This window comes from Nomascus leucogenys, chromosome 23 (genome assembly GCF_006542625.1).
Source record: "Nomascus leucogenys isolate Asia chromosome 23, Asia_NLE_v1, whole genome shotgun sequence".
In the NCBI taxonomy this organism is placed as follows: domain Eukaryota; kingdom Metazoa; phylum Chordata; class Mammalia; order Primates; family Hylobatidae; genus Nomascus; species Nomascus leucogenys.
In genome coordinates, this window is record NC_044403.1 from 30,894,776 (window position 1) to 30,914,683 (window position 19,908).

At 54.4% G+C, this 19,908-nt stretch overlaps 1 protein-coding gene across 1 annotated transcript in view; it reads left to right on the plus strand.

Annotated features, from left to right (window-relative positions):
- Positions 1–19,908, plus strand: part of CACNA2D4 (calcium voltage-gated channel auxiliary subunit alpha2delta 4) — a 131,325-nt gene that overhangs the window by 104,283 nt on the left and 7,134 nt on the right. The window contains exons 27-34 of the mRNA XM_030804400.1: positions 6,717–6,778; positions 7,794–7,838; positions 8,041–8,103; positions 17,297–17,367; positions 17,826–17,901; positions 18,502–18,554; positions 18,889–18,941; positions 19,247–19,267. Coding sequence (XP_030660260.1) covers positions 6,717–6,778; positions 7,794–7,838; positions 8,041–8,103; positions 17,297–17,367; positions 17,826–17,901; positions 18,502–18,554; positions 18,889–18,941; positions 19,247–19,267 — 444 coding nt within the window. The remainder of the gene's footprint in view (positions 1–6,716; positions 6,779–7,793; positions 7,839–8,040; positions 8,104–17,296; positions 17,368–17,825; positions 17,902–18,501; positions 18,555–18,888; positions 18,942–19,246; positions 19,268–19,908) is intronic.

A 19,908-nucleotide genomic window follows, 5' to 3' on the forward strand; every position in this document is an offset into this window, starting at 1 on the left:
AAAGCCAGGGATCACATGGTCATGCAGAGGTCACTGAGCCTCAGGGTCTGACCACCCCAGGCCAGGACTACTTAGGGAAGCAGAGTGCCAGAGTTGGCAGGCTGGGAGCTTGGGCACAGGGCAGCCTGCAGCAGCAGCCTGCAGACCGTTCTCAGTGCCAGGGACGAGTTTGGCTTCTCAGGGCCCCTTGCTCTTATCTGTGATGGGTCAGGCATGCGAAGGGAAGAGACTGTCATTCAAGAACTTGGAGGCCTCTTTCTTAACCAATCAGGACAAAGCAAGTCAGAAAAATTGATACCCTAAGAGATGGGAAGTGGCTGATCTGAAGGCCAAGTGAGTCAGCGACCAAGCTAGAGGGGAGCCAGGGCCCCACTAGCCTGGAGCACGAACCTTAAATCCCCCTTCCTTTGCGTCCACTGCCTGTAGACAGATGAAGCACCGTGCTAGCGATATATCACCGTGTCCTATGTCCCTCTTCCATTTTGCCTGCTTTGCTGGGGGATTCACAGCCAGGAATGGGGTGGGGGTAGAAGAACCCGCTGGACTCAGGATGCCCCTGAAAGGATGCTCCTGCACGCTCCCTTCTGTCCGTTCTGCCGGGTCCCCGGGCAGCACAAGGCTGGAGCTGCGGTGTCTTTCACCTCTGGGGAATCCCCTGCCTCTGACCTCTCATGCTGGTGCCTCCCACACATCTCACTTTCAAGCAAAAGAGGCTCCCACCTCCCCATAAACACACTTCCTGCTTCTCCATCTCCATGAAAGCATGTCCTTCCCTGGGCCTGAAATGCCCATAGGTGGCTTCCCCTTCCTTAAACGCCCCCTGCGAGGTGATGTTTCCCCAGGACACGGCAGGACCGGCCCTGCTCCTCCTCCGATCTCTGGCATTCTCTTTGGGCCACCTCATGCTGTGCAGGGGCTTTCTGTGGTCTGCTTCATCTCCTTTCCTACACAGAGCGGTTCAAGCAGAGGGACCGGCCTCACCTGTTCCGTGTCCGTCAGGCCCCAGTGCCTTCGTGTCAACTGAGTGAGGAATGGAGGACGTGAAAGAGCTCAAGACTGGGCATCAGGGGACCCAGACTCCAGACTCTGTTGCTCAGTGACTAGCTAGCTAGTGAGTTCACTCAGCAGCCCTGGGCCTTGCTGGCTGGGATTCCTGCCCTGCAGAATGAGGAGATGGGTGGAGATCTCTGGTCTCCCTTCTGGCACTGGCCTTCTGTGACCTAAGTGTTCGCTGTGCAGCTGCCGAGTCCTCAGCTTGTGTTACAAAACATGATCCCTCTCATGCCCCACAGTCGCCATCCCGGGCAACACGCAGTCTCCCGGTTCGGTTCTCAAGACCGAGGAGGAGGAAAGAGAAGCAGATAAAGGGCTAGGAGGGCAAAGCTGGAGCTTCTGACTCCTGGGACCACAGCAGGAGTGTGCAAACTCATATGTTCATGTGCATGCTATGTGTGTGCGTGTGTGTGTACGTGTGTGTGCATGTGCATGGTGCGCATGTGTATATGCATGTGTGTGCAAGTGTGTGTGTACGCCTGTGTGTCCGTGTGTGCATGCATGAGTATGTGTGTGCAAGTGTGTGTGTACGCCTGTGTGTCCGTGTGTGCATGCATGAGTATGTGTGTGCAAGTGTGTGTGTACGCCTGTGTGTCCGTGTGTGCATGCATGAGTATGTGTGTGCAAGTGTGTGTGCATGTACATGTATGTGCATGCACAGCTGTTTGGTTTTGCCTTCTGTGATGACACAGCAGCACCGAGGTGACAGTCTGCATGCAGAGCAAAGACGTACATCTTGATAAGCCGCCTGCCGGCCTGGCCTTATTGAGGCTCTTTGTTACGTTGTCTGCCAGCGGAGCTGAGCTGCGATCTCACAGGAAAGCTGCTTTGGGGGAAGGCACGAGATCAATGCGGAGAGGCAGGGTAGAGAAGGAAGGCAAGGGACAGCCCGGAGAGGGAGGACAGGAGGGAGGGAAGGGATCCAGGTCAGCTGGGGCAGGAGGCCAGCTGGGGCAGGAAGGGGTCTGAGATTTGTCCTCCTCTTTCAGGTCATGACAGGCCCTCCTGGGGACCAAGGTCAGGGTCTAAAACAGGGGCCCACCATGCACAGGCGTGAGGGAAGGTTTCCTGATAACTCCCAGGAAAGCAACAGGAAAAGCTGAGTGCCTTGCATTCCCTCGGGCCCTTTGCCTGAATTTCTCTTCACCGAAAGGTGTGAGCTTGTCTGCAAACATAATATCATAAGGTGTTGTCTCCTGCACACAGCTGGCCAGCAGGAGATGATGGGAGGAAGGGCAGTCCCCCCCGCAAGTAGCCACTCACCTGAACAAGCAGAGCAGGGATCCTGGGGGAGAAGACTCAGTTCCCTGGGTGTCTGGAGTGGAAAAGCACAACTTGGGTTGTGGGACTGGAGTTGACAGAAGGATTCAATATGATGCAAGCCAGGGGGTGCAAGCGGTTGGGCACGGCAGAACACTGTTGACTCACTGGTAAATATATTTCCGTGCCTCACTGCCTTTACTCCCAATACTGTGTCTTGTCTTCAACATCTTGCAGTTCTTGCCATAAGGAAGTTCTTCTTCGTGTCTCACTTAAATCCCCATTTCTTAGTGGATTGCCTCCGAAGTCTTCAAGGGACCCAGAGCACAGCTAAACCTCCAGGATCTCAAGTTCAGGGACAGTGAGAGGGCACAGCAAAATGGAGAGGAAGGAGGTCAGCAAGGCCCCTGAAGCTTGGAGGGAAGGGACAGTGAGACCTGGTAGAATTCGGCTTCCCTGTCAAGTGGCTGGCTCAAATTGAATTTGCTTACGTAGCTCAAGAAAAATTTATGATAGGTATGATTCTAGGTGCTGAGGATCAAAACTCAATCCCCTGCCTGCCATTAGCCCCAGACGGACAATAAATGAGAAATCAAATAGATGAACAAATCATGTCACTTAGAAAATTAAAAAAGTAATAAGATAGAGAGTGAAAGGTGAGGGAGGTCCCCCTGGCCTGCTTTACCTCAGGAAGCCAGGGACAGCCACTCTAGGAGATGATATTGGGCTGAGACCTGATGATGGGAAGGAGCCAGCCATGTAAAGTTCTAGGGGAAGAGCATTCCAGGAGGAGAGAACAGCTGCTACAAATGCCCTGGGGTGAGAATGAGCTTAACATGTTTGAGAGGTGAAGCATTTCTGGTTGAAATCAGAGAAATCAGCAGAGCCAGTTCCCGTGGCCATCTTACAAGTTTAGATTTTAAGATCAATGGGGACCAGGCATGATGACTCACTCCTGTAGTCTCAGCACTTTGAGAGGCTGAGGCGGGTAGATCACTTGAGGTCAAGAGTTTGAGACCAGCCTGGCCAACATGGTGAAACCCCATCTCTACTAGAAATACAAAAATTAGCCATGCACGGTGTCACACGCGCCTGTAATCCTAGCTACCAGGGAGGCTGAGGCAGGAGAATCACTTGAACCCGGGAGGTGGAGGTTGCAATGAGCTGAGATTGTGCCACTACTCTCCAGGCTGGGTGACAGAGTGAGACTCCGTCTCAAAAACACAAAACAAACAAAAAAGAGCAATGGGACGACATTAGAGGGTTTTAAGCCGGGGAGTGGTGTGATTTGATCTTCAGAATGATCCAGTCTATGTGGAGAATGGATCAGAGAGAGGCGGGATGGAAGGCGGGGGCCAGTTCGGGGGTGCTTGCGTTAATCCGAGTGAGAGCAATGTTGGCTTGGCCAAGGGTGGTAACTGTGGAGAGGGAGGGAAGCGGACAGATTTATAAAATTTTGGAACTGAGGTGTGCAGACCTTGGATGGGAGGAGGGAATGTGATAGCAATCAGATAGAAAATGTGTCCTGAAATGGAGAAGTCTCAAGGAGGCTCAGGTTTGGGGAAGAACGTGCCAAGTTCAAAGTGAAAGGCGAAGCCAGCTGGACTTCTTGGGTCGAGTGGGGACTTGGAGAACTTTCTGGTCTTACGAGAGGATTGTAAAACGCGCTCATTAGCGCTCTGTGACCCAAGGGCAGATGACATGCCTATAGGCGGTTGCAATGCCCTAAATTTCGCAAAGGACACCCAGGGCAAGACACACAGCTTGCCCTGGAGGAGCTTGGAATGGAACCAAGTGGGGGAAAATCTGCTCTGTGCCCTGCTCCCCCCATTTCTGCCCAAGGAGCCTCAAAACCTTCACCCCCACCCTCTCCAGACTCCCCATGTTAGAATCATAGAATTTCTTCCAGCTCAGAAATCTCATGATTCTATGCGACTTGACACTGAGCCATCACACGGAAAGGCAGAGTCTTATTCTAGGAATAATGTGAGACCTCTTTGACCACGGAGGCCAAGGACAGGATGAAGGAAGCTTTCTTCAATCCCGAGGAGCTGGTCATTCTGAGCACTAGCGTGATTCACTCTGATGATCCTCTTTCACTTAGCCTTTTCCTGCAGGTGAAAGAAATCTGTCTAAAATGAATATCTAGGGTGGTCTTATAAGGGAAAAGAAGGAGAAGAGACCAAGGGGTCCCCACAACCTTAGAGGGGCACATGAGCGGGAGGAGGAGCACGGCCATGCCAGGCCCTGAGCACACCTCACCCGCTGCCATGCGCTGTCTCCGCAGCCCTCATCTTTGTCATGGGCCAGCAAATGGGTCTACCCGTCCCCTTCCAGCCCACTCCTTTCAGCTACCTGGACCTCAAAGCAACAACAACACCCCCAAAGCACTCAAATGTTCCCCTATCATAGGACCTGTTCAAGAAGGCCAGCCAGCCAGAGTACCAGCCCAGGACTGCCGTGAGGCTCCAAGGGAGGGGAGGGGCCTCTCAAAGCCTCGGTTTCTTCATCTGCAAACTCAAATGAGCTCTAGAACAACACTGTCCGAAACAGTGGCCACCAACCATACGTGGCTATTTAAATTTAAGTTAATTAAAATTAAAGTTGTTTTTAAATTCAGGTCCTCAGGCGTGCTAGCCACACTCCGAGTTCCCAGTAGCCACGTGTGGCTATTGGCTACTGTTTAGGACAGCACAGATGTAGGCCATCTTCATCATCTTAGAAGGTTCAATTGGTGAGGCTTTAGGACAGGGGTTCCCTAAATATAGTGCCTGGCCTAGCAGCATTGGCAACCCCTGGGAGCACTTCAGAAACTCTCAGGCCCGCCCTGGACCCCGTGAAGGAGAAACTCTGGGGGTGGGGTTCTAACAAACCTTCCAGGTGATGCTGAAGTTTAAAATCCAAGGCTCTAGTATAGAGTAACAGCCTCACACATTATTCCCACTTGAGCCTCAACAATCTTATGCAACTTCTGCCCTTCTAGGGGAAGTAGAACCGTGACTCATCTTGCAGCTGAGGAGACAAAATGCAAAGATCACAACCCTGGAAAATGCAGGGCTGCACCTCTGGCCTTTGACCCTTCCCTGCTGTCATTTTTCCCATCAAATTTCTCTAAGATCATTCCAGATTGAAAAAACAAAAACACAATCCTGTATCTCTGTGCCATACTGGAACCCCCATCAACGGGGTACTCGAGAAGTGAGAACGACTGTGACGGACACAGCATAATGGTTAAGAAGCCACATCTGTTCACATTTCACAGATGAGGAAACCAGAGCCTGAGTAGACGGCGGCTTGCCCGTGCCCGCTGCTCCTTCCCGACCACCAGGAACTCAGTCCAGGTCCAGAGAGGAGGCAGCTTCAGGGATAGACAGGCCCGGGCTGCAGTCCTGCTTCTGTTATTAACGAGCTGGTGACTTGGGCAAGCCATGTGACTCTGAAAAGCCTCCATTTCTTCAGCTTGGAAAGTCAGAATAATAATAGGACTGGCCTGCTGTGGGAATCAATACACTCATGCATGTGAAGTGCTGGACACGTTCTAAGCGCCCAGCGCAGTTTTGATATTATTATACCAGACACTAGGAAGCTGGCCTAGTTTTGAAATTCTTCTTCTTTTCCATATAACCTGCCTCTTCTTTCTATTCATTGGCCCCAAGTTTTCCTGGAGCTCTTCGTCCCAGATTTCTCTTGATATGTGAGCACCCGCTTGGGTTCTCCAAGCCTGTTTGGGAACCAGAAAGGCAGGGGTGGCCCTTGTGAGCAGAGTCATCAAAAGAGAACTATCTGCCAGCTGGTGGTGCCTGTAGTTTCCTGGAACCCACTTGCAGCCCTGGGCAAATCCGAACCTGGCTTTGAGCTGGAAAAGAGCCTCCTTATAAAGCGGGGAAGATCCTCAGCAGCAGAGGGTGTGAAAGAAATGGTTACCCCAGGTCAAGTTCCAAGGAGCCCATGAGTTGCTAGGGCAATGGCCCTGAATTCCAGTCTCAGGGCACCTGAGACTCTTGGTCACGTGATTTGGTCAAATGGGTGGGTCTCTCTGGCCTCTATATTCCCATCTATGGGAAAGGGGAGACTGAGCTGTCCCACCCACCGGACTTGAGTTCCCAGAGATCTAGGATGAATCTGTCCTCATTGTTCTCTGGAATGGGAGCCTCGTCACTGCTGGGCACTTTCTGGCCCTCTTCTTCCAGTGGGGATGAGAGAGGCTGCTGTCTTTCTTCTTCCCCCACCCCTCCCACTCCCCAGGAATCTCAATTTGCACTCTGCCCTCTGACTCAATCCTCCCATCCTGTCCTGTCTCTCTCCTCGGTTCCTGCGGAAGCACCTCCTCTCTTTAACTCGACTCTATTTTTTTCTCTCCCCGTCTCTTGCCTGGACTTGCCCTCTCTCTTCCTGCCCTGTAGCCGTGGGCGTCCAAATAAAGCTGGAATTCCTCCAGCGCAAATTCTGGGCGGCAACGCGGCAGGTAGGTGTGATGTTGGGCCAGGTCAGGGCTGGGGACTCACCACACTCCCCTGGGTGTGAGAAACCCTTGCACTCCCCTTGGATGCTCCACTGCCTTGAGGCTCTCAGGATGCCCTCCCGGCCCCTCTGCTTCTCAGCCCCTCAGCTCCCCAGCCTGCAGGCCGGGTCTCAGTGCTGGTCCCCAGCCCCTCCCAGCCCAGTGCTGAGGGGCACGAGCCAGAGTCACCCCTTCTCGCCACCCCAAAGCCACTGGCATGCCTCCCCGCTGCAAAGGGAGAGCCACCTCGATCCACCGTCCAAGGTCCAGGGTCCAGGCCCTGATGGCTGGCAAGAGATGGCAGAGACGACAGCGGCTTCTGGCTGAGAACTCCCAGCTCTGCCTGGCCCGGTCCTGCCCATTCTACTGGCTCCTTTCCCTGTGCTTCCCCAGAGCCCTCAGGTCCCTCTGGGCTTCTGAGCTGCCCCCATCATCTCCCTCAAGTTCCCTCAGCCCCAATCTCCTGCAACACCGAGCCCCTCGGCCCCCATCACCCACTGCTGCGGCCTGACTTTGGGCAAGGGCAGGGAGCCCGAGAGTGAATTGAGAGGGACGGAGGGCGGGGGGCTGCGGTCACCCACCGCCTCACCAGACAGCCAGTGCAGGAGCCCCGCAGAGCCCCCAAAGCCCCCTCCCCACACCAGCAACGAGGCCCGGGGGCTGCAGAGCCTGCACCTCTAGAAGGGCTACCTGGGCCAATCCACCAGCCAGGTACCCACAGGCCACATACCACATGCATACCACACACACAATGCTAACACACACCACACACATGTGCCCTCCACATACAGACACCCCACACATGGACACACACATCCCACACCCCACACACGTGCCCTCTGCATGCAGATACACACCCCGTGCACACATGCACACACACTGCAAACGTACCACACACACAGCATTCCCACTTACACGCGCCATTTCTACCACACACATGCATGCAGTGTCCACATTTAGTCTCTCCTCTTCCTTCCAGTGCAGCACTGTGGACGGGCCGTGCAGACAGAGCTGCGAGGACAGCGTAAGTTCTGCCCGTGTGAGGAAGGTGGAGGAGGGAGCCATGGCTCTCCGCCTGGTCCTCCTGGCAGGCCAGCTTCCCCGTCCCAGATGCCCTCCTTCCCTGCAGTGAAGCTCCCATGCTGCCTTCCAGAGCTGGGGGACAGGCTGGAGGACCGGGGTGGGCGAGGGCCCTGGCGTAACCTCCCCTCTGGGTTTCCTCCCAGGATCTGGACTGCTTCGTCATCGACAACAACGGGTTCATTCTGATCTCCAAGAGGTCCGAAGAGGTGAGTCACTGGGGATGTAGAATGAAGGGGAGAGGGCGGCAGGAGGACTGGAGACAGCAGGAACCCACTCCAGCCAGAGAGAGCCCCGCGGCCCCCAGTGGACCCTGCTCAGGGCCAATTCAGGTGAAAGGTCTGAAGAACTTAGTGTTCTTGACGCCAAAGTCAACAGAGCAAGAAGGCAGAATTTGGAGCACTTTTCAACTCAGAGAGTCAGAAAATATTACTTCTCCATTTTCTCTGTCACTAGCCTGGCCTCCTCCCGTGCCTGGTAGGAGCCACTCAGTAACCCCATCTCAGGGCCCTGCCTGGCCACACTGGCCCAGCCTCACGCGGGGCCTCCCCACAGGGATCCAAGTACACTCACTCATCAGATCACTCCCCAACCCCCGCCTGCCTTTCTACCGTCGCGGGGCCCAGAAGACGCAGCTTCCCCACTTCATGTTCTTGTCCTGTCTGGACCTTATGGAAAATTATACTCTTGCCCACCACGCCCAGCTTTCGGTGGGTCAGAGAAGAAATGGGGGATGGACGCGATGCTTTCCCACCTGAATGCCTGGCTTGCACATCCTAATCGCCCCCCCGCCCCTGCTGGATGTGGGTATCTCCCTGAACCCAGCATGTGCTCAGAAAGGAAAAAGAGAAAGTACAATAATATTTTTATACTTGCTGGGCTCCAAAAGGGGCCTCAAAATGGATTATTTCCTTAGCCAGGAATCAAACTGAGAAAGAAGCCCATTCAAACCTGAAGCAAATCCAGATATATTCACCAGATGTATCTCCTTGAAGCAAGGCAGAAGCATCAGAACAGCCTTCTGCCTGAACCTCAGGGAAAGGGGCATAGTATTTGGTTCTATGTGAGCTTTGCTACTAATTAGAAATGTGATGTGGGCAAGCGACTTCCATTATGTGGAATTAATTAGAAATGTGATGTGGGCAAGCGACTTCCATTATGTGGAATTAATTAGAAATGTGATGTGGGCAAGCGACTTCAGCTGTGTCTCGCTGGGGGCTGGACTACGCAGTGTCTGAACCAGCCCCAGCTGAAGGCTCTAAGTGCTGGGAATGTGGAGGCTGATGCCGAGGTCGTGGCCAAGGCCGCCTCCACGCGTCGTTGGGCTGTGGTCTGGCCTGACCGGGATGCGGCTTCGGATCCAAAGAAGTCGTCGGAACAGGGTAAGAACCAGAGCAGGGGTGTCGGAAGTTGACTTGGGAAAGAGGGCAAGTGAGGACAAAGGGGCACCAGTGGGTCATGAAATCTAACTCCTTGGGGTAGTGTTTAAATGACCCACTTAACGAGCAGCAGTTCTCAGCCACAAGAGTAGAGAAGCCAAAGATGGTTTCATTCAACTTCCTCTTGGTGGGAGTGAGGGGGGTGCTTTGCAGGACACACAGCTAATTGTGCATCATGGTCACCTGGGCGCCTGCCTCTGGTATCCCCCTTCTCCCTTTCATGCCCCCTTTTGGCCATTTCACTCCTCCCCAGACAGAGCACCGGGCCTTTGTGTTTTTCCGTTGTTCTGGGAGAACACCGGTGATGACGAGAGTTGAAAGCAGTGGTTGGTGTGAGGCTCCGGGATTACCTGACGCCCCCTCATTCATGCTCCGACCCCTCTCGCCCTGGGTGACTGAGACCGACCATGTCCCTAGGCCTCCCGTGGTGTTGGCTTTCAAGGGCCGGGGCATGGGCTAAGGCATCCCAGAGAGAGCTTGGATCCTGGATACTGGGATGGGAGGTGGCAGGACAGAGGGAGAGGATGGCCAAGCCTGAGAGCAAGTTTTAGAGCAGGGGTAGCGAGTGCTTCCTAAAGGGGCAGATGCACGTGTTGGTTTTGAGCTTCATGAGACTCAGCCCTGCTGTTGCAGCAAAAAAGCAGCCACGGGCGATCTGTGAGCAAATGCACGTGGCATTGCTCCAGTAAAACCTTTGAATACTGAAATGTGAATTTCATATAAATTTCATGTGTTGTGAGATGTTATCAGTCTTTTGACTTTTTTTCCCCAACCACTTGAAAATGGAAAAGCCAGTCTTAGATCAAGGTCTCACATGAATCAACAGTGAGCCAGGCTTGGCCTACGGGCTGTAGTTGCCAGCCTCTGCTCCAGAGGCAGCCAGACAACCGTGCGGGGAGCCGACCCTGGAGGGAAACCACCCTAGCCTTGAGAGAAGCTGGTGAGCACATGGCATCTCGAGATAGGAACCCCTCGAGGGACCCTCTCATAACCCACTGGGCCACTTTGGTCCTATTCTGTCCAGACCACATTTGCTCACGTGTCTTCACAGATTGTAAAGCCACTGAGAACAAGTTTGGATTAGATGTGGTAGCAATCAATTACTCAGAGATTTATATTTTATAACGTATTTGTTTACTTAACTCATTCACCCCCATTTTCTCAATGATTCTATTACCTTTTTACCCCGTGTGTAGTTTTATATGCCATCCCAAATCCTCCATGAAATGAAGCAGGGCAGAAACGAACTGACCTTCTAGAGGCTCCTGCCAGGGCCCCCGCTCCCGCCGTGCTTGGCTCACCCTTGCTCCCCCAATGGTGAGGCCCCAGAAGTGAGGAGGGGCCCCCACATCATCTGCTGGGACCTTTTTAGTCTCACTTTACACAGGAGGGGAAAATGAGGTCCCGCAGGTTAGGGCATTAACCCCAAAATGCACAGCCACAGAAAAGCTAGAATTCAAACCTAGAAAGCCAACGGAAGAGCAGCAAAGAAGGGGGGGTAAAGATTCTAGAAAAGACCTCTTGGAAGGGGAACTGAGCTGGGAGAACACTGGCCTTGATGGGACCTGAGCATTTGCAGGGCATGGTTCATGACCCCAGCTAGATTGGCCTTCTCTGGTGGGTGTCGAGGCTGCAAGTCCCAGCCCCCTGGGTGACACTCCTGGCCCTGAGCCCCACCCAGGTCATTCTGTCACCACTTAGGCAGATTTCATTCACTTGCTGCACTCAGCTGAGTCTCATGGAATTAGGACCAATGCCTCTAGGACCTGAAAGGCAAGGCCCAGGAATCCCGACCCTGTGTTAAGCTCTGGGCTAGTGTCAAGGCCCTGGGAGTCATGACACTGTGACAGGGCTCGGTTCCTCTTTCCTCACTCTGGACAGCTCTGGCCATGCAGCCTGAACTGTGTTGGGTTATGGGAGGGCACCCGGCCGGAGAGCCCACCTGGCACACAGCAGACACTCGATAACTGTGTGGAGAACTGAACTGGCCTGAGAGTGAGGGCTGGAGGTAGCAGGCGCTAGACTGGGAGGTGAGTGGAAGACAGGGCGGCAGAGAGTCTGGGGCTGATGCCACTTGTTCAGCTGTCCGACCCTCTGTCCGTCCATCTGTTTTTGCTGTTTTTAAAAAAACTTATTCATTTAACAACTCTGTAGCAGTTATCTATTGCTGCATAACAAATTATTGCACAAAGAGCGAGAGTGCCTTTACAACCACAAGACTTAAAATCTGGCAGTTTCTGTGGGTGAGGGGTCTGGGTGCAGCTGGCTCAGGGTCTTGCACAAGGCTACAGTATCAAGGTCCCCAGGGCTGCTGTCATTTCCAGGCTTGACTGGAGAAGGATCTGCATCCAGTCACATGTTGGCAGCATTGAGTTCCTCCAGGGCTGTGAGGTGGAGGCCTCCTCTCCCATCACAGGGCAGCTTACAGCTCAAAGTTCCTTCATCAGACTGAGCAAACCAGGTGGAAGTCACAGTCTTTTGAAACCTGAAGTCAGAAGTGACACCCCATCACTTTTACCATATTCTGCTTGCTAGAAACAAGTTACTATGTCCAACCTATACTCAAGGAAGGGCTTACACAAGGGCAGGACTGCCAGGGGGCCGGGATCGTTGTGAACCGCTTTAGAGTCCGCCCACCACCAACTCCCACCAACCAACCCAAACCTGCCCCTCTTCCCCAGACACACAAGCACCATCGAGGGCCACAAGGCCTGGCCTCCCCTAACTCATTCACTCCTCGCTGCTCCTCCCTGCTTATCTCTAGGCCTCCAGTGTGGCTGAAGGACGGAAGCCCCAGCATCTGGGAGCTTGTTAGAGATGCAGATTTCCAGGGTCCCACCCCAGACCTAGGGACTCAGGCACTCCGGGGCTGGGGTCCAGCAGTCTGCTCAAAGGGGCCCTCCAGGTGACTGGGTGCATGGTGGGTTGAGAACCCTCCCCAGGCCTCATGGCTGCTGTAGATCTGGATGCACTTTAGCTGGCTGCTGTCACTTTCCTGACTGGGCAAATGTGTCAAAAGCTTCCAGCGACTCCTTGTCCCTGCTAGGGTTCACCCAGGGTCCTGGAGAGAGAAGCCTGTTGAGCTACAGATGCAAAGATTCTCCCCAAAGTCCTTGCACGCCCTCCTGCCCATAGTCAGTGAGTGGGGAAACCACAAGGCCCCATCTGCAGCCAGCCCAAGGGAGTGGCCGCGTGGCTCTTTCTCAGCACCGGTGGTGTTCCGGGCCTGCTGATTAGACATTTGGCCTCTCTTCCAGGCCAGGGCTCATTCTTAAAATAATAAGAGTTATGGATGACAAGATTGCAACCCTCGATGTGGGGCCTAGAAAGAGAAGTAGACAGCTGGGGACAGACAATGACAGCAGCTTTGTGGAGCTTTGTAATATTTATAGTGGATCTGTCACCCTGCATCTGGGGACTCCGATTCCTGTCATTTGCTTCTGAGCAGCACCCACCCATGGGAGCTTCAAAGTGGATCTCCAAGGGGCAGCAACTGCAGCCTAGAAAATCCGAAGGTCCATCCCAGCACCTTTCCCTGAGGGACCTGGATCTCTCAGAGCACAGCACCCTGCTCCCTCCACACCCCAGCCCAGTGAGCCGGGATGGGCAGGCCCTCAGAGCAGGGCATCCCTTTCTGTTGTCAGGGGCGTCGGGCATGCCTGTCTGGACCTTGGCTCCTGTTTCTCTTCTCACTTCCCTGCTCCCTGCGGCCCGCCCAGCCCAGGCTCCTCATCTTCAAGTCACTATCCCAGTCTGGCACGCATTCCCATCCTTTCCACTCTGGGCAGCCTGCCTTGGCCATCTTCCGGGGCACCACATGCCCTGGCAGCAGTGCTCCCTCTGCCTTCTTGGCATCCTAAATGGCCCTGCTCCACTGGGCCCTCCAGGAATAAAATTAATCCTGTCGTGGTCAGAGGCAGGCTCTTCAGGTGGCTTTCTAGGGAGTGCAGTGCCGCCCCACCCCCACCCTGCTCCTCCACATCCCTCTCAGGCACCCCTGAGTGTCCAAAACACTCCTTAAGAGACTACAGCCTGGAGGACGGAGGGGCAGGTGAGGCTGCACAAGCCAGGAGCAGACAAAAGGAAGGTGATCCCCACATGAGCCAGGCACAGGGACTTGAGTGTCCACAGGCCTTAGGAGGATGAGCTCCCATCTTTAGAGAAGAAACGGAGGCTGTCCCAGGTAAGGAGCACATGGGACATTTACTCCATCTGTCACCAGAGTCAAGAGCACCCCTTCTCTCTGGGCACAGCCTCCCACAGCCCTGCAAATTAGTCCAGGCCTGGGAGGGACTGGCCAACCTCTCATCACTTGGTCGCCTGCCTCTGCCCCCATCAGCTTCCCCTGCAGGCTTCTGGGTGGTGCTCACAGGACCCGTCTCCCCCCGGCCTCCCTCCAGACTCGAAGGCCAGGCAGGGGGTTCCTCGACTCTCTTGACCCAGCCCCAGAGTTCAGGCAGCCCATGGGCCACTGCTTATTTGTGAACTGTCCCCCGTGAAAGGGGGGCTGGGGTGGCCAGGCCCCTGCATCGTGCTATGCTTTGGGTGCCACTCCGCGGGCGGTCTGGGGCTCCCAAATCGACAAGGCACCCACGCCGACGTTGGGACCTTGGCCTTGCAGGTCAGGGACTCTATCTGAGTCGGGGATTTGCCCTGACAAAGTACAAAAGAAACTTATCAGCCAGGAATTGTGTTCTGCTGCCAGAAGAGAAGTGGCTTAAACGACTAAAGGTTTATTCCTTCATAAAAGAATGGATGAAGGCAGCCTGGGCCCAGCCTGTCCCCATCCGCACGATCCCAGCATAGCTGGAGGGGCTCCTGCCTTCGAGTCCACTTCCCAGAGCGTAAGGGCAAGGATGGGGAAGAGGCAGGAGGCCTTGGGCCCGCTTCCCGGAAGTCCCTCCCAGCGGCTCTGCTCACATTCCATTGGCCAGTCCCTGCCGCAAGAACTACAGGGAAATGTAGTCTTTTCGCTGAGCACATGGCTGCCATAATTAAAGTCAGGCTGCCTAACTAAAGAAGACGGGGAGAATGGATATTTTCTGCCAGAGTGACAAATCCTAGAAAAAATCAAGCTAGTTATTTATGGAGGGGGATACATTTTTCTAGTGTCCAGGATACACATCCTTGCTCTCAGGGACCTCTCTTCTCAGAATCCAGGGTCTAAACCACAGGGTTGTTGGTGAATAAGCTTAGAATTAGGAAGGAGAATGGGACAGGCTTGTAGGAATTAAGACCAGCCTCGTCAGAAGCCTTGTCTCCACCCCGCTGCACTTTCCCAGGGAGCAGAAGACTCGGGTCATTCATTCCCTCACACATTCCTTCAGCAAATATGCATGGAATAATAACTGTGAACAGGACATGGTGTGGTGCTGTGGGACAGAGGTGGATTTCTGTCCCCTAGAATCCTGCTGTCAGGCGAGGGAGTGATGGAGGGGACACACACACACACACACACACACACACACACACACACACACAGACACACACAGTAACTAGAATAGCAAAAAGCAAGCCCCAGCTGAGAGAGTTCACTCTAGCTGGAGGCACCAGGGAGAGCTTTAGGGCTGCGCCATGAAGAGCAGGCAGGATTTCAATGGCTTTCATATTCCCATGTGCTGTTCTGTCCCTGGAATGCCCTTGACCCTCCCTGCTGTCCCCCTGCCATGCCCACTGCCTTCTTCCATGCAGCCTGCCGGGGTTTTGGGTTCCCACTCCTTTCCACCTCTGTAGGAGGTGCAGGTTGTCAGCCAGCCCTGTCTGAGAGTTCGTGTGTTCCCTGTCTGTCCATGCAAACTAGTCTGAAGCTCTTGATTTGTGTCCATTTCATTCATCTTTGCATCACACTCACCTGGTGAGTGCCTTATGAATAAAAGGTGTTATGAAATAGTTTTTGGTGGTCAGGCCATTCCAGGTAAAGAGCTAGCAGAGTGTAGACAGACAAGTCTGAGTACCTTTGTCTGAATCTGTTTTCCTGCTGCTTACTTTTGTAATTGACCTGTCCATTTTTAGATTACAATTTGCCATGCATTTTTAGTGCGTTGCATCCTTACGTTTTAATTTTATAAGTCAGCTATTTCCACTTATACTAGAAATACTGTAGGCTGTAAGGACTCTGTTTTGTTCTTTAAGTCCAATTTGGAAAGTAATACTTCCTGACTTCATCCCAGATTCCTGGCGTGGGCGCATCTGGGGACCTGTGGCCCCATATTGGCTGATTATAAGTCACAGCATTATGAACCATGGGCATGGTACTGGGGTTATTGTCCTGAAACTGCACCATCATCTCTTACTTGAGACAGAACTTCTCTGGTTGTTCATTGGGTGTTCAGGAGTTGTGCGTTCTGACTAGCCTGTGTCTGGAATAAATCTCTATTCCCTTCAGAAGGATTGCTGGAGTCTCCTTGGCTGCCCAGGGCAGGCCCCAGGTGGGCACCCAGACACTGCCTGGCTTTCCTTGAGATTGGCCAGGCCCATGTGCCTCAGCTCCTGTACCAGCCTTGCATTTCTTTTTATTGGTAGTTATCACACATGTCATCATTTTGGGCCCTGGCAGCTAGAAAGCTCTCCATGAAGAACCGACATGGCCATCAGCTTGGTTCCCACCTCCCTTCCCTACCAAAATTCCACATTGACTGAGTATGTCCAGGTACCAAGATACTTTGGGGAATTCAGAGATGAGTAAGACATGGTCCTGTTCTCATGCAGTTTTCAACCAACTATCTTATCAGGCAGAGTGAGAGTAGGACTGCACAGGCTGCCAGTGTGAAGCGGAAGGCCTTGTTCTGGCTGGGAAAGTTAGAATCGAAAGACTTCCCAGCGAGGGTGAGGAAGAAAGTTCCTTGGCGTGAGGACAGAGAAAGGGTAATCAGGGCAGGGACAACAGCCAAGCTGGACCGCGGAGCTCTCCTCCTAACGATGGCTGCCATTTTTCAAGTATTTACTGGGAGCCACACGCTGGACACACGCTATCCCCAATTTTTAAGGACAGCCCACAACAAAGTCGAAATCCAACACCAACGCCCAAGTTCTGCCACCCTACCATGCTGAGAAACGGCAGACTCAAGAGGCCAAGGCAGGTACACAGGCCGTGAGAGGGGGCAGAGTGGAGGGCCTGAGGCCATTCTCAGTCAGCCATGGGGCCACTGCCTGGCACAGGGCACAGATGCCACAAAATGCTGGCTGATGGACAACAAAAGCGGAGCCAGGGGCAGGAGGGAGGGTCCTGTTTTATTTTTTGGAAATGAAGGCAAGAGTGACCCATCCATGTTGCATTTGAGTAAGATGACTCTGGCAGTGCCACAGGGACAAGAGAAGAGGTCAATTAGGGCAGGTGGGCAGTGGAGACAGGGCAAGGGATCCGGTTAGGTCATTGTCGTGGAGGGGACAAAAGACCAATCCACAGGGCACAGATTGTGGGAGGTGATGGAGGGACATCAAAAGCGACAGCAGCCCTCTCACACTGGGAAGATGAGGACACCAGCGTGCATGAGACAGGCGCTGCTTTTGACCTTGACCTGCAGAAACATGTTTTATATCTGACCCAACACACACACACACACACACACACACACACACACACACACACACACACACAGCATATACAACAAATCCAGTTTCATAAAACATTCTTTAACCTTGCTGCAAGTGATTCACACAGAATTGTTCCAAGGAATTCTGTATCATTTAAAAAATCATATTGCAGCCTCTAGGTTGGTCTCATAGCCAGCAGGTGACTGCTTCCAGTTTAGGAAGCACCAGGCTGGACAGTAAGGAGGGAGCCAGGACCGGAGAGGGGCGTGGGTGGAAGAGTTCAGCTGGATTATGCTGAGAGGCAGTTAGAGGGAAAGCCCAGCTGGCACCAAAAGCCCCAACCTGAGCTGAATAAATAGTTCTGGACTCAGAGGCTCCATCCTGCTCCATCTCTCTCCCTCCCTCTCTCTCTGCTGTCCCTCTCTCACAGATGGGAAGATTTCTGGGGGAGGTGGATGGTGCTGTCATGACCCAGCTGCTCAGCATGGGGGTGTTCAGCCAGTAAGTGGGGCACACTCCTCCCCAGTCCAAATAGACATAGCGAACCGAGAGCTGATGCTAAGTGGTCCTGGCGGATCTCGGGATCCTGACCTCCAAAACCCACAGTGGGTGCCCCCAAAGAGCTCCCAAAGCAACCTTTATGGAGCCAGGGCGTCAGCATGATGTGGGGAGGGCGGCGTAAGGGCATGTGGGCATCCCTGGGAGGGACCCCGCAGCTCAGACCCTAGAGGGAAAACTGTCCAACTCCGAGGGCAAAAGCCATTTGCTCTTCATTGTCTTAAAACCATTCCAAGTGCAGAAATGTAATTTTCAGCATGAGCTGTCTTCTGATCTGCTGTCCTAGCTCAGGCGCCCTTGGGAATTGCGGTAAATGGATGCTCTGCTAGTAAAGCCTCCTGAGGCAGGGGCAGGGGGTGGGGGTGGCTTTGGACTCATCACAGCCTGCGTCTGATTTTCAGAGTGACCATGTATGACTATCAGGCCATGTGCAAACCCTCAAGTCACCACCACAGCGCAGCCCAGCCCCTGGTCAGCGTGAGTGTCACCCAGCCCTTCCCTCTGCCAGCCAGCCAGCCAGTCCCCTGGCCTGTCCTGGAATGAGGTCACTGGTCCTTGTTCTCACCCACCTTGGGTGTCTGGCCTCAGGACCCTAACTTGACTGTCTCCACCTTCTGCTCAGAGCCACTGCTCTCAGTCCCGCTCCCAGGCAGGCCTGTGGGTCTGGCTTTGGGGCTTCAAAGGGACTGCTCTGGTAGTTGTGACATAACAGTGCCTCTGGCAGAGACAGAGAGAGCAGCCTGCCCCAGCCTCAGCCCCTGACACTGCCGCCTGATCACCGGGGATCCTCAGCAGTGCAGCACCAGGATGAGGGCTTGACTCATCTCCTGGAGGGGCATGTCCAACCCCACCCGAGATGTCTGACCTGCAGTATGCATTTCCCAGCTAGCTCAGCCCTGCAGGGCAGGTGGGGGATAGGGGGATAGGGGGTGCTGGGCTGCGGGCCTGTGCTCTGCTGCCCCCACTCCCAGTGGCAGGGCAGCCCACTCTCTGGTCTCTCTGAGGGTGGTGTTGGGGTGGGGGGGCACCCTCACCCTTGGACCTAGGTGTGAGCGGTGTGCACGCTCTCCTTCCCAGCCGATTTCTGCCTTCTTGACGGCGACCAGGTGGCTGCTGCAGGAGCTGGTGCTGTGAGTGGGGGTAGACATGGGGCTGGGGGAGGGCTGCATGCGAGGGTGGCTTAGGAGGGTGTGCTTGAGCAGGGGACTGCAAGGTATCCAGGACAACCCACTTGCTACCAGACCCCGGGGAAGGAGGGCACAATCCCTGGGCTTGGACACCACCTCTTCCCTGCATGCTGCCCCTGGGAGGGACCTCATTGCTCACACCAGAGCCCTCAAGCAGGGAAGAGGGTGTCCTGGAGGAGAGGGGATGGGCCGGGGGCTGTCAGGGATACTCCAGCCCCTTGGGAACCCAAGTCAGGAGGGCTTGGAAGTCTCCGAGATTCAGTCCTGTGTCCGACAGGTTCCTGCTGGAGTGGAGCGTCTGGGGCTCCTGGTACGACAGAGGGGCCGAGGGTGAGTGCACGGAGCTGCAGGGCCATGTGCTGAAGAGTGGTGGCATTTTGGCCCACTAATGTGAGACCATTCCCCGTGGGGTGGGTGACAGTGGGGATAGGTGACCCTGAAGCATTGTTGTTCACATCTCACCCTGCGTGGCCTTCTCTCATCACCTCCCTCACTCCTGGCTCTGTGTGTGACATCATCTTGGGACACCACCACTCCATGTGCCATCATCACCACCCCATGACATCCTGCCTTCATGTGCCACCATGTTCTTCCTGTGCCGTGTCCACCCTGTGCTGGGCTTATGTTCCGGCCAGCCAAAAGTGTCTTCCATCACTGTAAGTAGCCCCGCTGAGGCGATCCCTGCTGGCGGTGGGTTGGGGACGCAGCAGGAGCTACAAAGAACCCATCCTCCATGACCTGTCCCAGGAATGACCGCAAGCAGGGCTGAGCTCTCCCGGTTTGAAGTACCATTCCTGGGGGTTGGGGGACTGGGGAGTCTAGCCCAGTTCTAATCCCACACGAGGGCAGTCAGGCCCCAGGGAAAATGAGAAACTCCAGCCTCCCCTTGGGTGAGAACATGTAATTCCAAGAGGAAGGGTGGTGTGGCCGGGTGGCCATGAGCCAGTATGAGTGAGCAACCTCCAGCCCACCCCTTGGAGAAGCAAACAGCGGCGCCCCAGCCCAGGCATCACCAGCCCTCAGCAGGACTCCGGGTTCTAGGGGCCCCAGGAAGCTCTCAGGATGATTCCCCTGCAGGACCCTGTGTCTGAGGACAGAGTCCCCTAGGGGGCCCCAGGAAGCTCTCAGGATGATTCCCCTGCCCCTGTGTCTGAGGACAGAGTCCCCCAGAGGCAGCAACAATGAGAGGCCACAACACAAAGCCGGGTGGCTGTGGCCACACGTGCAGGACGGCAATGAGCCTGGCCTTTCAAAGCACTCACTCCCTGGGTGCCTGGGCCCTCCATGACCACAGGAG